This window comes from Phaethon aethereus, assembly GCF_964289735.1.
Source record: "Phaethon aethereus genome assembly, chromosome: 16".
NCBI classification, from domain to species: Eukaryota; Metazoa; Chordata; class Aves; order Phaethontiformes; family Phaethontidae; genus Phaethon; species Phaethon aethereus.
The window spans coordinates 17,343,496-17,367,923 of record NC_138592.1 but is presented as its reverse complement, the minus strand read 5'-3'; the positions used below and the strand labels follow the sequence as shown (position 1 = coordinate 17,367,923).

The following is a 24,428-nucleotide window of genomic DNA, read 5'->3' as shown; positions in this document are numbered from 1 at the left end:
AACACTAAATACCAACAAGCAGATGAAGCAGAGCTTTCAGCACCAGCACTTCTACTTTTCCTGACCTGTTGCATGACACTACATGGAAGAGGTTAGTCTGACAGGGTGGGAAGGAGGTAACAGCCACTGATTTAGAGTGGCTTGAGGAAGGTGATTAGAATGATCTTGAGTCAGACTTTTGAAGTTATTCCAGCACGAGACAGTTTACCAGAGGTGTTTTTGGAAGAAGCCACTCCTTGCTGAGGCACAGCTATCTGACCTTCCTGAAAAACACTGTTTGCTTGATCTTCCAGAGCTGGATGAGCCTCCAGGAGAGGCTGCTGAAAGACACACCACCCCAGCTATTCTTTAGTCCAAAGAGTTTTAAACACGTGTCATGAGCAGGCTTTCCATGGTGGCTTCTTGACCAGCAGAGAATGGCCTTAAAAGAAGCCTATCCACAATGCTGCCTTTTCCTCATCATCTTCAGCTTTCCCTCCTAGCACGTGCAACAGTGTCACAGGGCTGTCTCAGGCACCTGCACTTATAGCAGGCAACACAAAGATCAGTGGGGTTTTTTTGACTGCAAAGCCCCTGCTCCAGAAAGACACAGAAGCCTTTTGTCAGTTATAGAGTAACCTAAACAGTAAGTGATGACATGGAAAAAAATGCAGGATCTGCTGGACTCTTAGTTTGACAGAAAACATCAGTCAAGTACCAATACTAATGTGACAGCTACAGCGGGCACAGCCCTGCTTCTCGTATCAGAAGCTTACCAAGTCCAGAGTTCTGAAAAGAAAATTCTGTGGCTTTTTGCTAGAGGTCTTCAGAGTCCCAATCCTACCAAACAGCTGTGCTGCCAACCCTTTGGAGAACACCATCAGACATTTCAGCAAGCAGGTGTTGGGACTGTTGCTAATCATGTCCATATCCATCTCTTCCCTTTCCCCCTACCCCCTGAAGTCTGAGCATTCAGGCAGCTGTTACAGCACGGAGGTAAAGACAACTCTAAAGCATACAGGCCAAGAAGTTCTTCGTGCAAGGGCAGGATAGAGTGAACAAGCTAAACTGCTCCTTGCGGAGACTTCCTTCCACAACCAAGGATGAAATAGTTTTGGAGAGAACCAGCTCAGACCTTCCAAATAGCTCCTGGGAGTAAGGAGCCGACCTCACAGTAGGGTTTGGAGGTGGCCTGACCTCACTCCTACAGATACACCAAGGCGAGTATGCTGTCATCAGCTCTTAGTGAAAAATCCCACCTCTACATTTCTCTGAAAATCCCAGCCAAACCAGACACTTTGAAGATTGCCCAAGGCTGGAGTTATTTCTCCACCTGGCCATCTCCCCACATTTGGCCAGGGAACAATTTTAGGCTTGGAATGAATTACTGCATTCAAGCAGCCACTCCTTGTCATGCCAGTTGTCCAACACCAAGACTGGCTGTAAGGGTGAAATTTATAGTAACAGAAGCTTACCCTTCCAAATGAAATGCCAATCTTTCGATGCAGTGCTTTCCAGGGCAGCCACCAAGTCAGCCTTTGCTGTGTTTAGCTCAAAGGGATTGCTGAGGACATAGCTACACTGGCTACCCACGACAGATTGACACCATGTCAGCTACCCAGGCGTTAGTCCAGAAAGTGCTTTCACCTTAAGTGGCCTTGCAAAACAAGAACCACCAGACAAAAATAACCAGACTGTGATCATGTAGACACAAACACAGAACGTTTAATTCGTGGGGCATGGTAAGTTTGGGGTCAAGGAGAGCTTATGCAGCAGCAGGTCTCCAGCTATCTGCTCCAGGGGTTCATTTGCCAGAACGACACTCCATTAGTCAGAGGAGGAAGATGGCAAGATACACCACGAAACCGCCTCTAAGAGAGGGGCACAGCTGAGAGGAAGACTGCCCTGCCCTTGTCACTTCAGTCTGAACTGAAGAACTGCAGCCAAGCACGGACTCTCAGCACATACAACGCCTGTAAGGGGACAGCACACTTGAGTGGCTCAGCATCACTCCTGATGTCGGTGATACCAGACTGGGAAGCAAACCAATCCAATCCCCTCTACATTTCCTAGAAAACACTTTCAAGAAAACATTCAGGTTGTTTTATGTACTGGAGCCACACTTTCAGAGGAAGAGATACCCAGTCAAGTTTCTTGGATCTAGGCCATGCCAGAAGAGTTAAGATAGATATACTAGATACTGACCGAAGATACATCATAATCCTAGTAAGCAACTAAACACCACAAAGGCCCATCCCTCAGGAGAAGAAAGCTGCTCTGAAGTCTCAGCCAGGGTTTAGATGAAGGTCAGCGGAACAGGATGACTCTACCAGAGGTCTCCTCTGTACAGCTTCTGGCAGCCAGGCAGGAGAAACACTGTGAACTTGCTGGCAGCAAGAGAACGATAGAGCAGGGAGAAGTGCTGTCAAGAAGCTGAAAAAAGGGAGTGCTGAAACTGCTCCCATTACAGCACAGGTTAATGGAGACCTAGCATGCATGCTGCAGAAATGAATCTTCCTCCTCAATATACCTAGAGAAATGACAATGTTCTCAGCTCTGTCACTATATGACAGCAAGAGAAAAATCTGTTATCCCCTAACAGCCTTTCAAAGGCCAAAACCAACCAGAAGTGCTTTTGAAGATAAATTAGTGGCCCAGTGGCAAGTGAAGAGGTGGGACAACACCAAGTAAGTGCCTTTAATTTTCAAGTGTCTGCTTTCTATTGCCTTCCAATCACATAAACCTGGTGAAGAGCTGGGAGCTCTCCTTTTTGCTCCAGCTCTGACTGTGCATTAACCCTCTGAGGGGGCTGGTACACTCCCAGAACGGAACGGGGCCCAAACGGCTGCTGCCTTGCAGCAAACCCACACCCAGGGCTGCTGCAGGGCCTGCTCCCCACGCACTGCCTGCAGGGCTCCTGCTCCCCCTGCTCCAGCCAGCACCCGAGCACCCAGCACAAGGATTAGCCTCTTTCTGACTTCCAGGGAGGCAAGCAAAGAGTGGCTGGGAGAGCCCTTCCTACACAAGCAAGCATTCTCCACTTGCTATGGCTAGCGTCTTCAGCACGATCATCTGACCAAGAATGATTCCAATCTTCAGAGGGGGATGTAAAGCTGCTCTGCTTCTATTACTGTCCCAGACATCCAGGAGACATAGGATGCCTATGAGATGACAGCAGACAAGCTTCATACCAATAAGCCAAAGTCCTGAGATGGTGAAAACAACTTTGCATTAAAGCAGTAATAGGAAAAAAAGTCCAACCCCCTTTCAGCAACAGACTCAGTTCTTCTATTTTCCTAGCTGTAACCAAGATGCACAGTACAGCTGAGGAAACAAAACAGTAACAAGTTATTTTGGATACTGTTTTGTAAACAGATGCGGGGCCAGTTATCTAACTGTGGGAACATTAATACGAGTAGGCTCTGTGAGGGAGCAGCAGAGCACTCACAGGGTTTTTTAACTGCAAGCTTTGGGCAGCTTGCATCATCTCCATCAGTAAATTTCCACGAGTCTGCAACGTCAGCAGCTTATGCTGCAAGACACCTGGAAAAATTTGTGAAGTGCCATCTCCCTTGGGTACCACAGGGCCATCCTCTCCTACTCTAGCCACTAACAGACCCAACCATGAGGACAGTTAGAGGATGTATTTCTACAGCTAACTGTTGATTACATTAATCAACAAGAGATCTGACTCAACTGCCACAGAGCCTGGTGCAAGCTGGACCTCCTACTCCCGGCAGCAGGGATGCCTTATCCTTGGGGAATGGGTGTAACAACAGAAGTGAGCTACCTTACACACACAGCAGGGCACCACTTTGACAGAATCTGTGCCAGGACGGCCTACTGATTTCGGTATGATCTGTCTACCCTGGCAGGCGGCATACCAGGGCGTCATTACTCCGAGTGCTTTAAAAAGCTGCATACAGCTCGCTCAGGCGCCAACAAGCAAGACATGAAAACAAGGAATCCGAGCAACATTAAAGGTAGGGTCTTCTGCACAAGTTAACATGGCAAGCATTAGTGTGTATGAGATCCATGGACAGAAGACCACGATCGACACCTGTGAGATCAAACGAAACGCTGAATATAGAAGCACAGTATTAGATGGGCAGCACAGAGAATATTAACTCAGTCAAACTGTGGTCATGCTCCCCGCTGTAACACAAGCGTTACAGCAACAGAGCCAAGGGACAGCAGAGCTCAGAGCTGGGAACCGAAAAAGCAGGGCTACAGAAGCAGGCCGGAGAGCCAAAGCCCTTTTCCTCCCACCTTCACCTTACAGCCGCTCACCGTCCCCCACTACTCAGCGCCCAACGGCCTGCAATGCTGGTTCTTGCCCACGACCACGCACGAGGTGGTCACACAGCCATGCCACAGCAGTGCCGGGTGCAGGGAGCTGGTGGGCTGAGGTCTACAGCTGCAGGATCTGAGGTTTATTAACATTCAACTAATGAAGTAGAGGACAGTAGATCCACATAATTTGTGGTTTTCTCTAGGTCAGGAAACCAAGAATGTGGCAATCTGCAGTACAAATATTAGTATTCTGGTAAATTAAGTACCACCTTTTCTGAGAGCTAGGATCATATCTAGCTGAATTACAGCACACTCTCCAAAACTGCTGCCTGACAGGACACGTGTGTCTCTGGGACAGCACAGTCTCTCCCTCAGGACTATTCAGTTTGAGTGATAGTTTTAGAAGTGCTCCCTGTTCAGAATTAAGGGAGAGAATTCATATGCTAAGGCAGTGCAGAAAGAAATGCCCAGATACAACCATTTCAGGTGTTTTGAATGAGCTGGTAAATTTTGCACAAAAGCATCACTACACCCAAGTTCTGCAGACACTTAGACCTGTATGCACACACAAAATTTCAGGAAGTAGTCAAGAATGCATTGGGAAGTTGAGTACCACCAAGCTAAAACAACCCTTCAATTTATTGTCTTAAAGGACTCCAGCCTGATCTTTCTCTTTGCTTGCTTCTGCAGTGAGCTTGAAGTATGAGCATGATTTAAGGCAAATTTGAACACAGTATAAATTCACACAATCACTGGAAGCCTCAGGTTACCAGATCGCTACTTTTTTTTCATCAGAACATTACATTTTAGGATCTTCCGTCTTTTGCCTGTCCAGCCAGATTGCAGTAGCAGCCCTCCTCATTACTACATGTAGTACTCTGAATGCAACAAAAAGCACAAGATTTAAAGGTAGAGATGGGTTTTAGTAAGCAAATGATCTGCAGTTCCCAAGTCCAGGATGTTAACAGAGAATGATCTCGGGAATCTAAGGAGAGAACTGCTTTATGGTTTAATTCAGCAGCCGCTGCCAGAACAAATTTGTCTTAGGCTTTGGTTCTTGCACATTAGATGCAAGAAGCTTCAAAACATTAAAGTTATTTGACACTTCCTTTAGATTTCACAGCTGCAACATATAAACTCTGTGCATTAGTATCAGAACAGTCATTAGTTTCTATGAGGTATGTACGTGAGAGCAATATAGCACAAAAAGCAATGGCATAGAATAATAATTGCTTCTGAAGTTTTAAAGCTATCGGTCTGGTTGTGGTCAGTGGAAAGTCAGACTCCACCCTGCGATGTCCCACTCATTTTTGAGTGTTCAACCCCTTAGCAGAGAGGGAGGTTGACCTGTTGGTTCTGTGAAGGTACCAGGGAACAAGACTACAAACTGAACACAAGAGCAAAACAGAAGGCACAACCTGAAACTCTGGAGGGAGATTACACTTCAAAACTACACCAAGATAACCCAGCTGTCCCCCTTCCCATCCCCGCTCCACTTACTGCTAGTGAGTGCTGCGGACGACTCTGTGCAGCCTAACAAGGTGAGCAACAAGCATTTGCTGCCTCTCAAGGCAAGAAATACAACCACAGCTTCAACACACAGCAACTGCACTATAAAGAGCATGTGCAGAGCAGGATCACAGCACTTGAACTCAGTAATTTCCAGTATCTTTGAGAACAGTGGCTCAGATTTTCATGCCCTGGTAGCTAACAAGCTACCATGTGCCAATTCAGATGTGTTATTAAACACCCTACTTTCTGGAAGTATTTATCAATACTAGACAAATTAGACCTCCTAATCAGAGACTCCTTACTAAGGAAATTCACTTGTTTCTTTTATCAATGAGACTTCACCATAAAGCCAGCTGAGAAATTTATTCATAAATCTCACCCATAACAGGAAAAAGGAACTCTTTATCTTTAGTTTTTAGATACTGGAACTTGTATAAACTGTGCAGCAAGACCAGAGTTCCCATATACACAAGTTTCACTGCAGAACATGCAAAGTTCCCCCTTCAGCAGATACTGCTGGACTATTTCCTTCCTATGTTTATGATTCTAGCTATGTGAAAACCCCAGCTCTGACCTTCACCACTTAGAGATGCAGGAATACAGCAACCAAAGGATCAGCCCACAGAGCTAAGAACTGCAATCAGTGTTTCCCAGCAAGAGAGACTCCACTGGCAGCCTACCAACCCTGTTCACTGGACCTCGACACATTACACAAGACAAACTCCAAGTCAACACAGCCACACTCAATCAAAAGCAGTGCTGAGTTTGGCATGAATCAGTTGCGGTAGGGATGAACAGGCTCGGAGAACCTCAGTACAAGAGGCCAACTGAACAGCATACACTGCCCCTTCAAGTAAGAAAGGCTGTTAGTAACTTGAAGCCAACTGTGTGGAGAGACTAGACAGAATATATAACCATAGGTCTGCCCATGTCACAGCACAGCATGCACAGGTATCTCCTGACCCAGCATAGACCAGCTTCTCCCTGCATCCATTCACTCTCCCTGAAAACCTCGAAGGACTTGGAAAACCTGGGGAAGGGCTTAAGCATGAGCTGTGGCTTCTGGGGACACTTATGCAGGAGATTACATTGCCTCTGTGGCCAGGTGTGCAGGTTTTCAAGCTTACTAGCTATTTGCAAGCTTCTTGCAATCCTGCAAACAGGATTAAGCACCAGCCACTCTTAACACTGTTCCAGTTAAACTGACAGTTCAGCTTTCAGCACCAGGAGGAGCTCAGCTCAAGAAATGCATATGACAGTATTATCCTGCTACGCTTCTCTTCTATCTTTAAAGTTTCTCACTGTTGCAGCAAGTCTGCCTACAATACACAAACACCACTGACAGATGTGATTCACATCCTTGAAGTGTGTCACTACTGGCTAGACAAGGAGATCTTTAAGACTGAAAGCAGCCAAATGCCACCCTTGTCCACTTTGTGTTTGCCCTTGCATATAGCACCACATCAGTAAGCAGTGCTCAACGTGAGTGTAAAGAGCCCAGGGCCAGCGCAGAGCTTGGCTCACTAAAGTACTTCCCTTTTGCCAAGGGGTTAGAAAAGAATGGACAAGACTTAAAAAGCAAATGTATTTTTCTCTAAAGCAAAGGGAAGGACTCTGTTTTCTTTTGCCACTCGCTGACCAGCAGTTATTAAGAGGTGAAGAAACACCAAGAAAGAAGTCCTACTCTATCATTCTGAAGCATGGCAGCTTAGCTAGATGGGAACCTGAGGCTTCCAGATGTTCTTAAGTAACCTCACTTTTACTCATCTACTTAAGAGCACCTGCCAGCTCTGCATCATGTAGTTTCCTCTATAACAGTTTGCTTTGAGCACAGATCCGTATTTTGTTAACCTCCATCCCTGGCTGATGTTTGCAGGAGCCCTGTTTACCTTTGAACAAGCATACATAGCCATTGCTGCTACAGGACTAGCATCTCTAGTTTCGAAGTCTTTATCAGAGATCACACAAGACAACTTGATTTTTCGACTTCAGGTCCTGGCTTGCAGCATGCAATCTGTTGACTTACAATCTGAACAAGCACTTGATGTCACAACTCTTAACCAACTGCTGCTAAAAGAATGTCTGAAACTTCCGTGCTGGGAAGATGCCCAGACAAACTTGCAGCAATTTTCACTACCTTATCTTTCAGGCAGGAATGCCTTTTCCCTTAATATCTCAGATATATTTTGCAGAGTTATTCTGCAAAATTTGTCAGTACCCACTCACCCTTCCGTTTTAAGTTTGGATACTGCTTACCACCCTGTAGGTGACCATCTTCTACAAAGATATCTTTTAAAACACGTTTGAATGACAGGTACGTACCGTTATGTACGTATAAATCTCAGAGAACTCAGTAGAACACATCAATTTGCAGGATACTAGATTTTATGTTTCTGTACCCATCCTCAAGTACTCAGCCTACCTTGGCTAGCACCTCAGTTTTTCCTTCTGCAAGTGCATATTTATAGATACCAGCCAAACCAGTCTGAGGGATTCAAGAAGCCTGCAAGTACTGAGGGAAGGGGTTTGGCATGGGGAAAGAGGAGATCATACAAGGCAACTGCAAGGTTAAAGCATCTGCACTGAAGTCCCAGGTGGTCAATGTAGCCCTGCCGGTGGAAGCAGGTAACAGGCTGCAGACCAGGAGCAAGGATACCTCCTGTGCTGGCATTTGTGCAGCTGCAACAGAGGAGCAGGTCTCTGCCCCTTCTGCTGACCTCTTGCTCCCCAAAGCAGCACAACGCTGACCTCGTTTTCCTTTGGCTTTGTAGCAGCAGTCATGGAAGAACCAAGCAAAAAGCAAGCAACACACAGAGATTTGTCGCTCATGAGAGCTGCTCCTGTTCAGCCCATTCCAGAGCTGGGCGACCCCATTCGTCACCAGCAAGTTACCTGCTAGAAGCAACAGGGAAAGGAGAAGAGGTTCCAGGCTAACACACAGAGGATCATTAATTCAGTCAGGTTCTCCGTATTTTTTGAAAGACAGGGGTACCATGGCAGCCTACAATAGCATCTTTTCACAAACTCGCTATATATAATGGATTATTCAGAACCTAATAGTGGAGATTATATGGTGGTCAGATTATCTGATGTATACCTGGCATGCAAGTCTGTCAGAAGTCATCACTGGCATAAGAACAGAGCAACTGAGAGTATCAGATCACAGACTGAACCACAAAATAATCCCCAGTTAACCCCCCCCCTAGGGCACAAACAAGTTTGGGACATAAGAAACTCCATGCAGAGTCTTATTCTGAAAGAATAAGCCATTTCACAGCAACTTGTTCATGTAGTAAAGGAATTTGTTGGGGTTAACTGTGTTTAGACAGCCCCACGAGTAAGGACAGAAGGACTAGTTTCCTTCTAGGAAGCCATCTATTCATAGCCTTTAATGGAAATCTCCAAATAATTTCAAATCAGCTGTTCTGCTGTATTAAGGGAAACATCATCTTACCCTTCCCATAGATGAGGTAGTTTTCTATGCACACTCAAAATTGAAAGCATGCTAAACTTAAAAACCACACATAATTTGCATATGAGCTTTTAACTCTTTTCCTGAATGACATCTGTCTGCAAACTGTAGTCCTAAACAGTTTCAATCTTAGACCTTTATGCATTTATTTTCTCCTCTACAGTAACTATAGCACTAGAAGTCTTAGAATCAAGTAGCTTTGATGTGGGTTGCTCCACAGCCCTTGTAGCAATCAGGACAGATGTGACCAGTCTCTGGAGAGAACTAAAACATATCCTACCCTCTACAGTTTTTAATCAATGCTGGTTAAAAAGCAGGTTTTAGCATCTTTCGCCAGACAGCTATTTTAAGATCAACAGGACTACAAATTAACATGATGCACATGCAATTAGCCTTTCAGTCACATTTTCTGCCTAAACAGGACACTTGTCAAGGGTTCCAAGGGAACATACAAGGTGAAAAATACTTTGCCTTCATGCTATGAGCTGCTCTAGCCTTTCATCTTAAAAAACAACATTTCAGAAGACAAATTAGAAAGAGAGAAGTCTGTCAGCAGAAATGCTGGAAAACAGTTTTGATCCTTTCAGGAAAACAGCCAGAAATTTCTCTCACACTGAAAAAGTCAACTTGTTTCAGCTTCTATACTACATGAAATTTTATCCCTTTTGTCTGAAGACAAGGCTGCTTAAAACAAGCAAAGCACAAGCGAGAAGTTGTGCTATTGTGCTTGCCAAGCAAATGCCAGCCTGGACAGATTACAACTCAGAGCAGCCCAAGCCAACCTGTGCAGGTACAGGGCACAGGGTCCCTGCTGAGCAGCAGGGGCCAGCACCCAGCAGTATGAGAGTACCCCAATCTCACCCCAGAGCTCCAGATACACCCCACACACAGGGAAAATCTGCATGCCCACCCCCTAGTATCAGACTAATACAAACAGAAAAGTTACAGATAACATGCTTCCGTGATAGTTAGACAAAGCCCCTTTATCAAAAATGACAAATAATCAGAAAGCATTAGCTACCTGCTTGCCAGGTCAGGGACTGAAGACCATGCTCCTCCTAATCAGTAGGAGATTAGTTAATATTTGAGTAGGCCATTACAGCCCAAGACACAGTATCAAGTACACTGTGCCATGCTCTCAACCAGACCCCTTACAAGAAAATGGATAAAGCTGAGGACAAATGCATGGAAGAGATCATACAGAGCAGAACACATCCTCACACACAGTCTTTGTGGTGACGAGTCGTGGCATTTCAGGAAACAAGAAAGTTCCCAGCGTTTTGGCAAAGAGCAGAATTAAGCCATGAAAGAAGCCCAGTTCTCTGCTATGTTACCATCTCCACTGAGCTCATACATGAGGGCATACAAGTCAAATCCTGTTGGCTTTCATGATCTCATCGCATAGTTCCCAGCAGCCCAGCTACCCCATTATGTGCTTAAGTATCCCCACAGTGGAAACAGCTGTCTCGGAAGTGCTGGAAAGGCAAGAGACCCCAAAAAGTTCCTCAAACTGCCACCCTGGTAATACAGCTTTTCTGACTGATGTCAGAGCTAGCTTAGACAAGCTCAGTGTAGCTGCTATCCAGCCACAAGAAGCACCAAGCCCCTCACACTGTGACTGGAATGCAGCCTAGTGGGTACTTGGGTTTTTCGCATCACAAATGTTTGTTAACAGGGCTCAAGTGAAGCGGCACAGCAATAGCTGGAGATTTTGGGCTTCCTGCCATTTAAGTGAGCTCAACAAACAGACACAGCAATGAAGATAGTTTCGAGAAAGTGGTTATATTACACCTCTTCTGCCATCACTACTGAAGCAACAGCCTTAAACTTGCAGCTGTAATTAAGGCTCATTTAAAAGCTCTGTATCTTCCCTGAAACCTACTGGGCTGTTCTGCTTTCTCCTCCCAGCTATTGATTACTGGTGTGGATGGGGTGAAGGGGAATATTAACAACTGCCTCCCAGCCACTTTTCAGTGATGCCACAGCTTGTGACATCATGATTGTCTCCATGGTGACACAGCAACACAACTGAATCTGAACAGGAGGATGCCAATTAGAACAAGAAAGCTCTTTTGTGGTTGGAGCCATAGTAATTGACAGAAGTAAGAGAAGCTGCTATAGAAAGTACGTTCCAACAATAAAAACCCTGCTTTTAGTCTGCCAGGTGAACCTAAAACCCCCAAACCATGGCTAAGTATAAAAAAAGCCCTTCTACACAGGAAAACCCATGATATCAATTACCTTCTTTCCCAGATCTAAAGAAGACTGAGGACAGAGAGATCATTTTTCCTCCCCCCTCACATCACATTCTCCTTTCCACCGTAGCCTGCCCACATGCTTAGGAGGCTTCTCAGCCCATCACGCTCAAGCAAAGCCTCCCAAGTGCCTTTCAACTTACTACAATTAGTACAAATGCATGTGTGTAGGGGGAACACACAAAAGAAACCAACCCAATGCCACCAATCCATAGCAACTCATGCCTGCCAAGGCTCCACCTTCAGGGATGAAGCACACTCAGGATTTGAAATAGAAAATATGAACAAGATCTGGACCCTCTACGTACCTACACTGTGTTGTTTTCAATCTCCAAATCAGTAAGAGACAGACAGGAGCACTCTCTGCTAGTGTAAGTTAAATTGTTACGGTGCTGTTGGGGGCACGTTAAGCCACATCTGGCTCCCTGACTGCTCTCCACCCTACAGTGCATGTTAACTAGGGAGCACTTGCTGCAGTCCCAGAGATAAGGCAACTGCTGTATTGCTCCAGAGCAGCCAGGAGCAACACAAAGCTAGTAGGAAGTCCCCAGGGCAGAGCAGCTGTTTAGAGTGCACCACAATCTTTAGCCTTCCGCACCTCTACTTTGTCTATAGATTCAGTCCATTAAATACTAGCTACATTCAGGAGTACACTTAGAATTATAGAATAATTTGGGTTGGAAGGGACCTTTAGAGGTCATCTAGTCCAACCCCCCCCGCCATGGGCAGGGATATCTTCAACTAGATCACGTTACTCAGAGCCCCATCCAACCTGACCTGGAATTATTCCAGGGATGGGGCATCTACCAACTCTCTGGGCAACTCCTGCCCAGAGAGGTGGTAGATGGTTCACCACCCAGTGGTTCCCCACCCTCATTGTCAAAAATTTCTTTCTTATACCTAGTCTAAATCTCCCCTCTCTTAGTTTAAAACGATTACCCCTTGTCCTATTGCTACAGGCCCTGCTAAAAGGTCTATCCCCACCTTTCTCACAAGCCCCCTTTAAATCCTGGCAGGCTGCAGTAAGGTCTCCCCGGAGCCTGCTCTTCTCCAGCCTGAACCACTCCAACTCTCTCAGCCTGTCCTCACAGCAGAGCTATTCCAGCCCTCTGAGCATTTTGGTGGCCTCCTCTGGACCCACTCCAACAGGTCCATGCGTCTCCCGTGCTGACAGCTCCAGAGCTGGACGCAGCACTGCAGGGGGGGGTCTCACCAGAGCAGAGGGGCAAAATCCCCTCCCTCGACCTGCTGGCCATGCTGCTTTTGATGCAGCCCAGGATACAGCTGGCGTTTTGGGCTGTGAGCACACATTGCCAGCTCATGTCCAGCTTTTCATCCAACCAGTACCCCAAGTCCTTCTTTTGGCAGGGCTGCTCTCCATCCCTCCATCCCCCTGCCTGTACTGATACTGGGGGTTGCCCTGACCCAGGGGCAGGACCCTGCAACTTGACCTTGTTGAACCTCATGAGGTTCACATGGGCCCATTCCTTGGGTTTGTCCAGGTCCCTCTGGACGGCATCCCATCCCTCAGGCGTGTCAACCGCACCACTCAGCTTGGTGTCATCTGCAAACTTGCTGGGGGTGCATCGATCCCACTGTCTATGTCATTGATGAAGATATTAAAGAGTCCTGGTCCCAATACAGACCCCTGAGGGACACTGCTCATCACCAATCTCCATTTGGACATTGAGCCATTGACCACTACCCACTGGATGCGACCATCCAGCCAATTCCTCATCCACCCAATTTAAGGCATTTTTCTCAAACAAGCCTAAAAGCTGCAGCAGTCCATGAATAAGTTCAGGGTATACTTTCCAAGAAAGCAAGCTTGAAGACGTAAGCCAAAGCATGAAGCCAGGGCACCTGGAGCGAGGAAAGCTGTACCCAGCACAGCAGCTTAAGCACAGCGATACTGAACCCACTCTTGACTGGTGGTTAAACCTTCAAGGGTAACATTGCTTCCCAGAGCTGCAGCAAGCAGACCTATTCTGTTCCTCTCCTGCAGTTCGATGGGAAAGAGGCATGTCACTCTTGGCAGGGGAAAGAGAGCACACATGTCCCTAGTACTGGCAAGCCCACAGCATGTAGAGGCTGGGCAGCAATCAGGTTAGCAGCTCTTCTGTGAGAAGGGGCACAGCTGGCTAGAATTCTTAAATGAGCCACCTTAAAAAAAGTGATACTGAAAAGCATCACACCATAAGAATTAGCATAAAATAGATTTAACAGGTACCCTCAACAACTACAGCAGAAGCAGTTCTCACGTCATAATCCATCCAGGTGAAAATTTTTGTACACAACACTTTTACTAGTTCCACCTCAGTCTGGTAAAGTTATTTCGCATGCAACACGAGGACTTCTGTTAAGGCATTAACAGCAACCAGGGTTCCTGCTAGGATTCAGCCATCCTGTGGCACATTTCTGAGAAACGGGAAAACAGGACTTCCTCAAGTCACTGTCACCTGTGAACAAGGTTGGTTCAGACACCAGATGCACACATTCCTGCATGCTTCCTTCTGCAGGACAGAACCTGAGTGGCTCTGGTTTTCATAAACTACAATTCTACCCTTCAAAAAGGTTTTAGTTCATCCTTCAGTTCACACAGGTCTCAGTGCTCCTGGTACGTGAACTCATTCGCCCAGAACTGCAAGGACATCCACCTCTGTCTGAGCACATACCATCATCCATAGCCAAAGCATGTCTGCTAACAGAGCAAGAACTAGAAGAGAGCAGAAAACGTGATTTTTTTGTATGAACCAGGCCTTGTCAGCACTAGAAAAATACATTAGCTACAGAAGGGAAAGCAACCTGAGAGAAGCAGAAATTATGACTTTGGAAATAACCAGCCTCTAAGATTATTTTTAGAGCTGCCTCCCCCAGCACCCAAGATATTCAGAGCCCATGAAAAAAATAAATCAAAGGTAAGCACACAAATAGCAGTGCCAGAAGAAAGCAGGCAGTGCTTCAAATTCTACTGCTGTCACACCACCAGCAGCCTAAATGGCTGGCCCAGTTCTGTCCTTTGATTCGAGGAGGCCTCATTAGTCTGAGCTCTGCTTTGCTCTACCACAGCAAGCCCACAGGAACTTCACCAACTCCACTGGAGCCATGCCACACGTGTGCTGGGGGAAACAACGAGCGCTGCCGTGTGCCTGGGGCCCGCAGCAGGACGGCTGTCAATCTGCTGTCAGACAGGACCGAGCACAGCACTTCAAAGAGGGGAAGACAGACAGACAGGCACTTTCATCCTAGCTTTTTAAAGCCTGCTGGTTTTTAACACCTAAACTGACACGTTAGGGAGAGCTTCCTCTGCGTGCCCGACACCTTTCCAGCTCAGCCACCTCCCCAGACGGACCGGGCCGGCAGAGGAAGGGCGCACCCCGCCCCCCGGCACAGTGTAACTCACCGGAGCGGCGGCACCGCTCCAGCGCGGGCGGGGCTGGCGCTGGTCGGGGCGTCTCCCCTCACACCGCACCGGCCCAGAGGGGCTGCGGGGGTCAGCGCAAGCGCTCAGGGGTCCCTTCCTGTAACCGGAAAAAACGGCAAAGGCCGGAGCGTCTCCGGACCAGCGCTCCCCGCCACCCGGGGGGCGCCAGCGGCCACCCCGGAGCCGGCCCAGGACCCGCCGCCCCGGGCCCGGCCGCCCGCTTACCTCGCCCGACGGCCTGCTGCAAAGAGCGGCGGCCGGAAAGCGCGGGCGGCGCGAGGCGAGCGGCGCGGGCCGGGTCTGCCCTCCCGCCGGCGGCACAGGGCGCTCCGGGCCCGGCACCCCGCCCCGGCCAGGGCCGCGCCAGCAACACCACCAAGCCATGGCAAAGGCTTCGGCAGAGACCGCGGGAGCGGGACAGTCCGCCTCCGATTCGCGCAGCCGGGAGAAAACCACTGTGAGGCACCTCACGCAAGCCCTGGACGTCCCCAGCCCGGCCGGCTCCCGTCCTCGTCCCCCCAGCCCGCCTACTCTCTGCAAGTTCGTACCCGGAACGCACTGCCTCCCTTTTCTCTCTAAAGCATGCAGATTTCTTCAGTCCTGATGCCACACCTGACATTGTCGCCCCGAAGCACTACAAAAAGGAATTGAAGCATCACACAGATGAACAGCCAAAAATCAGGGCTACCTCCCAGCCGATGCCCACAGAGTGACCAAGTGGGTGAGGTGAAACATGGGCCTGTCACAGACAGCACGTCTACTGAAAGCAGACCCAACTGTGGGCACAGGTTGCACAGCCAACAGGGAACAGCATCAGCACCAGCAGTTACACAGGCAAGACGACTGAAGACAGACAGTCACACAAGCCTTTTGTTTCATTTCCCCCAAAGAGCTGATTTCCCCCAATCAGCCTGATTCAGCGTTTGACTTGAGCAAGAATGACTCCTGCGAGAGAGCAGGGCTGCAAGAGCCTGCTTTGGCAGCCTCCCCTTAGCAACCTGGAGCATTTTGCAGCACTCATCTCCAGTGAGGACGTTAACTGAGCAGCGATAAAAACTAATGTGCGGCATAATACCACTATTAGCAGCGACAGCCTCCAGAATACCTTAGAAGATTGCAGGGTGACAGTGAGGTGCAGACATTGGAGCCTGGTGCCAAGTGCCAAGGCTGCTGGTGAGCAGATCTCCACTTCCCAGCATCCAGGATTTCCCTGCTCAAGGCCTTGCTCTTGGCACACTGCAAACTTGAGGGTCGCTGAAACTCAATGCTTCCAAAATAGCTGCTTTGTCCAGGATGATTACTCTGGAGGTGCAAGCACTGTCCAACACTCTTATTTCCAAGGGATAAGAATAAGCAGCTGTTCAGGCACTGGGAAAAGTTCTCCAGCTCTATTCTACTAGTACCCATCTCCCCAAATCCACCTTCTCCTCTGGAAAGTCCCAGTCCACACTGTACAAGGCTGGGCATCGCACCAGCTCCGCATTGCCAGGGAGCTTGCTTTGCCTAGAGAGCAGTGCTAAGAGGCCAAAATTCCCAGCCCAGGACTGCTAGACTGGCAGGTCAGATGAGAAAGCACTGGTAGCCACTCAATAGAGCGCACCAAAACCTGGAAGAGTTCCTGGATAGAAATGTCATGATTCAGGACCCTATGTTTGGGCCAAGCTGGGAGACTGTGAAAAGCTTCAGGGTTCAAACAAGGAAGAGAAGGCTTCCCAACAAAACAGTTACTTAAGTGACCTTACAAGAGGCCAGGGAGCCCAGCTCTGCAATAGTGTGCTGGCTCATGAGCTGCCCAAACACAGATGCTTCTCCACAAGAGCTGCACTGACTAACCTGGCAGCCGAGCAGCCATGGCACAGCTCCTAACAAGAGCCTTCAGAAGAGGGTCCAGGAAGTCCCTTGGGGACAACTCCAGAGTAGCCTTTAGGGACATTTTATCTAGCTTCAGACACAGATAGTTGTCTTACGTATAAGGCCTAAGAGGGGTGCAGTATCCATGCTTTAACTTTCCAATTTTAACTTTCAATTTAATGCAGCTGTAGATATGTCCACCCTGGGTAGGAAGCTTTAGGCTTGGAGATCCCTCTTGAGCAGAGCAAATGTCCTGCTGGGGCTCTGTTCAGTTAGATGCTCAGCCACTCCCAGAATATAAAAAAACAAGACAAATGATTCTTAGAAGTTTGACTAATCTTATGACAACAACTTGCAATAAAAATTCCCTTTTATCAACTCTTAAATATCTTTCAGCTTTCATCAAATATCACCTTGCACTTTGACAGCACATCAGTAGAAAGGCATATGCAACTTCTAATCTTTGCTTTAATTCCAGCTCTGATAGACTTGCACCACAAGAATTTACCTTTGAAACATTCACCACTCAAGCTCCTTGGCCAGCTTCAAACTGGGGAGACAACACAGTAGCTTAAGCTTTGATCTCTTAGAACTAGGTTCAAAAGAAAGGATCATTGCAGTGAAACCTGGATGCCTTAATGAAGAGTACTTAATAAGACACACAAGACTGATAGTCAACATGTCCTTGACGTAAATACTAGTGCTAATGTTTAAAATTTATGCACATTTATACTGTTCCCCTTTTAAGCACTGCTGTCTGATGCAGCAAGCTACAGCCTGTCAATTGAGTCCTTTTTAAAGCAACTGTTTTAATTTTCTTGGTGTTGCCAGAAGAGCTGACAAACTTAACCCCCCAAGACCCCGTACAGTAGTGAGGATAACCAAGTTCCTGTGTGCACCGTCTACTAAGATGATGCAGCAGTGGGCAGGCTGCAGTACTCCTGCAGGTATCAGACACCTTTCTTGCATCCCAGTATGTCTATGTGCCCCTCTGTGCCTTTACTGGCAATTTCACAGTGACAGACCAAGCCCACCACCAAGAACCCCAGGGGGAAGCAAGAGGGAATCAGAACTCTGCCGTCTACCCTCACAGTATTTAAACACTGCAAGGAAATTTGGGAAGAGGCCCGTCAGCACATTATCCACAGCCCTGTCCTCTACAGGAATCAGAGTCTCTGGTCTGGGGGGACCATTACTTCCCCCAGGACTGCTCGTCACCTACCCTTGATAACTGCAGCGTGGGCTGCTAGTCTGCTATGTAGACCCTGGTACTGCCCTACCTGATGTTGCCCAGAAAATTAGAGACCAGGCTTACACAGGCAGATGTATCTGAGCAGTTACCTCACTGTTTTCAGTGGAAATTGCAAATGCTTTTGAAATAGCGCCTTTCAGATTTACAGGCCATACCCTGGCAGACCAGAGAAGTGAAGCACAGGGCTAAGGCCCAGATCAGGACTTCAGCCGTGGGGCTGTTGCTCCTCTTGCCCACTGCTTTTCCAGGGGACAGAAGGTTGACTTAGCGCACCCATCTGCACCAAAGAGCCAGCAATTCATTAATTTTGCAAGACAAATTGAAGTGGACAGAATTTCCAGTCTCCTCATTAACTAGCCCATCTGCAAATTGTTTAACTTCCACTTGTTTAATGGCAGCTTACGTCAAACACCCTGGAGTCATTCTGTCCCCCACTTCTCCCTCTCTCCAGGTGGCAGGCTGGCATGGAGACCGGGAGAGAAGGGAAGGATAAACTCATTCTTTTATGAGCTCTTCCGGGGGGACCCAAATTCACCACTCTTATCCCCAAGCTCAACTACAGCCTTCATAGAACTTTATCTGACAGCCTGAACTCTAATCACCTTTCAAAGCAAACAGCAATCATACTTCTTCCCTCCCTTTTTAAATCTGCTCTGATAGGAAACACACTGACAACTTTTCACTGCAGAAATTAAAGTGGATTTTTCTTGAACAAGGCCACCCACCTGCACAGCCTTAATCCTTCCAAGCTCACATATGTTACTGTAACTTGCACTGTACTGAATCCAATTATGCCTCCTCAATCCATTAAAAAAATATTTGAGGCTGTTGCGCAGGTTGCACAGAGCAAAAGTATCAGCTGAGGAGACAAAGACAAGCCCTGCTGCAGCACAGCTTTGCAGCCTTACTTCTGCAGGCTGGCATGTAGTGCATTATTAGGAAAATTAAGTGTCACGGGGTGACTTTTACAGGGTCTGGTGAATAGTTCACTCCAAACTATTTGAGTCTGGACTCAAACAACAGGAAAATCTATACCCGAGACAAGAACTGACGTACAGTTATTTGTAAATGCCCAACAGTTATTAGTTATCCATTAAAAGCTTTTTAAATTATATTGCTCTGGCAGCATGCACAGCTAAGAATGAGCTCACGGAACAGCAGGTCTCCCATGCATTACACATTAGGCTGGAGCAGCAGAGGAATAACCTTGAGCTAAGCAGACGCGTCCACAAATCTAAACTGCATGCACAGTTTAAGCAACTCGGTATCCAACTACTGACTCACATGCAGCTGCGAAGCGAAATGCAAGCTCTCCACAGCAGCTGACAATGTTTGCCCCGTCGGCTAGAGGGCTGGGCCACCAGCTATGGCCGATCAAGTTCCACAAAGGTACCTGTTGGCCTCGGAGCGCTCTGTGGTTTACCAAATCCCATTATATTCTCAGTATTCTCCAGTCAATCCACATACAACAGAAATCAAGCTCTTCCATTATCACCTTTGCTGACAAGGATCTGACAGGGGCTGCACAGGGTCTTCTTGTCCTTTCAAAAACGGCACACTGTGTAGTAGTTACGCCCCAGCACTTCAAGGTCCAAGTTACAGATGCTGGGGTCCTTGGCTACACCAAAAACTCTTACACTGCCACTACAGAAGTGGAATAGAAGTAGCAAGCTATAGATGCAAAAATAGCATACAGCAGTTTAACATTTGCACCTTAAAGGTGACCTTTTAGGTTTTCCATGACTGCAACGTGTCAGAGATTCTGCAGATAACCTTCTTCCAAATATCTGGGTACCACTGCAGAGTACGCACAGATAAACAATCTGAAAGGCAAGCAGGCTAGATTTGATCACTAGTTGGGCTTACTTTTCTCCACACATTCAAGAATGTGTAACTTCATAGCACCAAATTCCTGTCGGAAGAGCAATTACCAGCTAAGTAATTTGGACCCACTGGAGTCAAGTCTGCCAACTTACACAAGTTGGCAATCTGGCTTGTTATCATCCCACATGATTGGAATTTATTTTAGGATCCACTGCCACATGCTGTGGGGTTTTTTTTCTTTTTTTTTCTTTTCTTCTTTTCCTCCCCAAAATGGCAAATTACAGCCTAGGATTCAGAGATCCTAATTCCATTCCTGTCTCAAACACACATTTCCTGCACAACCTGGGCTCAAGAATATTAGTCCTATCAACAGGACTTTGCAGATTATTAGTCCTATCAACAGCATGCTGGAAATAATCCTCCTTTTTGGACCTCTTAATGAAGACTGGAGTATAAATTAAGAGCTACATCTACTTACTGCTCAAAACCAACCGTAACATCCCCACCCTCCAACACAGCACACCGATACCTGAGCTACACCTGCAGCTAAACTCAGAGGCATTCAGCCCAAACCCTTGGGCACGGTAGGGCAGCTCAACGCTGGGGTGCAGCACCAGGTACACCAGGTATCTTGGGCCAGGACCTGTTTTCTCAGGCTTAAAAAAAAAAGGGGGGACTTTTCAAAGCCTGCTCTGGCCAGGAGATGCCAGCTTGCTGTGCTGCTAAATGTCAGCCTTCAGCAGCAACGGGCGCTGAAGCTGCGTGCCTCACCCAGACAATACTCGGTTCTTCTCCAGGGGAGGAGGAATCCAACCACCACCTTAAAAAAAAAAAGGGTCAGCGGTCCCGGGGGGAGAACACACGCAGCGAAGCACCGCTTCCATTACCCCGGCACCTCGGGGCTCCTTAAAGGCCTTAAGCACCGGCCTGGGCACCCGGCCGGGACCGCCACCGCCCTGCTTGGCTTCGGAGGGACGGGGACAGCGCTGCCGCTGCCCCCCGCTGCGGGCAGCTGACGGGCAGGCGGAGGGGCCGGCACTGCCCGGGGCAGGCGGAGGGGCCGGCAGCTGCGCCGGCCGCCGGCTCCGAGGCCAACTCACCTCCGCCCTCCCCGCGGCCGTACCGCCAGCGCGGGGCCCGGCTCTCCCCGCGGGGACGCGGACCCCCACGCAGCGCAGGCGGCATGCGTGGGGAGGATGGGGCAGCCCTCCCCCTCACGCCGGAGGCAGCAGGAGCCCTCCCGCCGCGGCCACGCAGCCTCCTCACAGAGGGTCGAGGCGCGCGTGGGAAGCGGAAGCGTCACCTGCGATCCCGGCGGGGCGGCGGGCCCGGCAAGCGGCGGCAGCAGCAGGCAGGCAGGCAGGCAGCAGGCAGGCAGCAGGCAGGGCGCGGCACGCCCGCCACGGAGCCATGCAGGGCCCGGCCCGGCCCCCCGCCCGCCCGCCGCGCCCCGGGCAGTCACTCACATTGCTTGAGGAGCTCCAGACACAAAGCCATGGGAGACACAAAGGAGGGGCGGAGGGGACCGAAGAGACGGGGGCCGCGGGGCGGGGGCGCTCGGCCCGGCCGGGGTCCCGCAGAGGGGAGGACGGGCCGCGCCCGGCGGGGGGAAGACGGGCCGGGCCGGGGCTCTTGCGGCCGCGGAGCGGAGGAGGGAGGAGACGCGCGGAGGCCACCACCGCACTCACCGCGCCCGCGCGCCGCTCCGGCTGCCGGCCGCGGGCGGGGCCGCGCCTTAAACCCCCGCCCCGCCCCGGGGCCCCGCCCCGCCTCGCGCGTCACCGCCCCGCCCCGCGCAGGCGCGGCCCCGGGGCGCTCCCACGGTCGGGCGCGGTCGCGCGCGTCCCGCCCGTCCGGCCGCCGCGCGGGTGCGCCCCGTCCTCCGCCGTGCGCGGTGCCGCCCCCCGCACCGCCGCTGCCCGCGGGCCCCGGTCGCTCCCCGGGAGCGAGGCGAGCGGTCAGGCCCGGAGCGTCAGCCGGGACCCCGCGTCCCGCCCGCTGCAGGCACGAGGGGACGGGGACGGCAACAGAGGCGGCGGTGCCGTCCCCGCGCCGGCACTGCTGCGGGTGGCAGCCCCGTGCGTGGCAGGAGCGGGGGGGCCAAACGCTGCTGAACAAAGCGGGCGCCTCTCCCACGCCCACGCGGGAGCTTTGTCTCCTTGTCATGGCCGCGGGAGCGGGTGACATTTTCCCCAGCGCGGCCCCGTCTCGCCCATACACAGAAGTGGGTCCGGCCGAGAGACCTCCCCGCCCCGCCACGCTCGAGCGTCTCTGGCCCCCGGCACCGGGGGCCAGCGGGACCCGGTCTGGGAGTGGGGGCGATGCTGCCGTGGGACCGGCTTGCTGCCACGCACCTGCAGCAGGGCGGCCACAGCCAGAGCCCCGAGTGGGCGGGAGGGACATCTCCAGCGCGGAGCCAAATAAATGGCAAAGAAAACAGTGGGAAGTGGATGTTTCCCTGGATGTTTTCCCGCTGGTTGCAGAGATTTGCCAGCCGAGCTTGATCCTGACGGGCATGGGGAGAGGGAACAGCCTCACTTCCCCAGGCGCTGCTACTGTGCTTGGTGCCCACGTTTTGTGCCTCCCCGTGCGGCTGCCTGGGCAGGAATGACGGAGGATGGATGTGTGAAGGGGAGCAAGGCTGGTCCCGCTTGCGGGCTGCAGGGAGAGCCTGCCTGGGCAGAGCCGAGCCGGGTTTGGCACCCTGGGCACAGACGTACTGGGTGCTGGTGCAGCGTCCGGCTCCATCCCTCTGATCCCGCGTCAAGACATCTGGAGCTGAGCATGAGGCTCGCCCAGGCTGTGGGGCAGGGGGAGGCCTCTGTGAGGCCAGAGCCGCGCCGTGCGGCGGCCTGATGTGAGGAAGAGGCAGCGGGTGCCTGCAAGCCCAGCCTGGCGTGGGCACTGCCTAACGGTGCTGCCTGCAGGGCGCTTGGCCTCAGGCGGGTCTTGTGGCTTTGCAGGTAGCAATGCTGCTGCGTGGCTCCTGCCAGGAGCACGTGTGCCGCCCCAGCTCCTCGCTGTTACCATCAGTCCTTGGATGCTCTGATTTATTTATGACTCGCTGGGTTCGCAGCGCTCAGTGATGAAGAGCTGGTCTGCAGCAAGGAGAGATCAAAGCGCCTTGGGGAAACACTGCACTGAGCTGACACGCTGCCGGCTCCGGCAGGCAGGGCTGAGCCACCCCTGCTCCCGGCATTCAGTGATGGAATCGCTGGGGATGTGCCGCTTCTGCTCTTGGAAACAGAGCAGCAAAGTGGGGCCGGAGGAGGATCTCGCCAGGGAGTCAGCCCTGAGACTTGGGACCTGCAGCCCAGGGCCTCTCCCCTCCGCTGCCTACCAAGGAAAACAAGAAAACTTGTTTTCAGTTCAGCTGCTTCCAGGCTTGGGGGCGGTGAGCAGCTCTGAACTGAGAGCCCCTCGTCCACACGGGCCGTGAGTGGCTCTGCGAAGCTCTGAGCCAATCCTCCTGAATCCTCAGGAATGCCCACGGAAAAAGTAATGGAAAGGCATGAAGGAGAGGAAAAGCAACCCAGAGCAAGGGAAACACACAGAAAGAAATCCTCATTTGCCTGCACTGTCTGAAATCCTGCAAATGCTGAGGCCTGGTTGCATGGCCTTACTAAACCTCACGTCCAGTCCCACTGCCCTCGCATGTGTGTGTGTCTTAGCTAAGAACGTCGTCGGTCGCTGCTGGGCTGCTCCAGCGATGGCACAAGCCCCGTGGCCATGGAGGGAGATGCAGAGAGGTGCTGAGCATCGCTGACAGCAGGGACACAAAGTGGCATCTGCGATTACCTGGTGCCAGGGCAGCTCTCTGCTCACCTGCTTCACAGGGATGGCAGCAGGGCCAGCGTGCCAGGGTGCTACCAGGCCCCTCAGCCTAAGAAGAGACTTTAGGTGTCTGCCATACCCGGCACACTGCTCTCCAAGCAGTGCGGCCTCATGGGCAGAGCACTACACCATGCATGGGCTCTCTGCTGCTGCTCTCCCAGAAGCTCTGAGCAAGCTGAGGCACCCCTTGGTGCTTCAGTCTCTCCTTCTCTCCCATGAGGACAGCACTACTGACTCCCTTTCCTGCCATCAAGGCTGGTAAAAGCAAGCAACAAGAAGGACTTGGCTTTCTGACCATATTACCAAAGGAAAATGCTGGCAGCTGCCTTTCTTTCTACGCCTTTGTAGATGGCCCCTGCTGGGAGAAGGCAGGCTTGGCCAGGACCTTGGAGCCGTGCTCGCTTCCCAGTATTAAGTCTACGGGCAGCTGCTTCCACCTCCCCTGAAGTGGAGCATGGTGGAGCTGCTGTCAGCACAGCACCATGTGCGGGCTGCAGGTCCCCGCTTCCGAGGATCTGGGCAGGTGACACTTCCATGGGGCTCAAACCCGTTGCAGCCATTCCAGGGTGCCAGAGAGACACGTGCACACAGCAGGCAGCAGAAAGGGAGCTTTCTGTGCTGGGTGCTGCCTGTAGTAGAGCTGAAACCTGGCAGCAAAGAGCACTAAGGGCAGCTTTGCTGAGGCAGAAGGACAAAGCTATTTTGTTTTGGCGGTGGACTCAGAGAGCGGAG

The 24,428-nt window shown here is 50.5% G+C and overlaps 1 protein-coding gene across 7 annotated transcripts in view; it reads right to left on the bottom strand.

Moving 5' to 3' along the window:
• Positions 1 to 24,428, bottom strand: part of DLGAP4 (DLG associated protein 4) — a gene marked incomplete at its 5' end in the record, with an annotated part of 76,307 nt that overhangs the window by 33,214 nt on the left and 18,665 nt on the right. For 2 of the 7 annotated variants that reach the window (XM_082007224.1, XM_082007225.1), the window contains one exon: positions 21,329 to 21,359. The exons of the other annotated variants lie outside the window; for them this stretch is intronic. In XM_082007224.1, the coding sequence (XP_081863350.1) occupies positions 21,329 to 21,359 (31 nt within the window). Of the gene's footprint in view, positions 1 to 21,328; positions 21,360 to 24,428 lie in introns of those variants that run through there. 7 annotated transcript variants of the gene reach the window in all.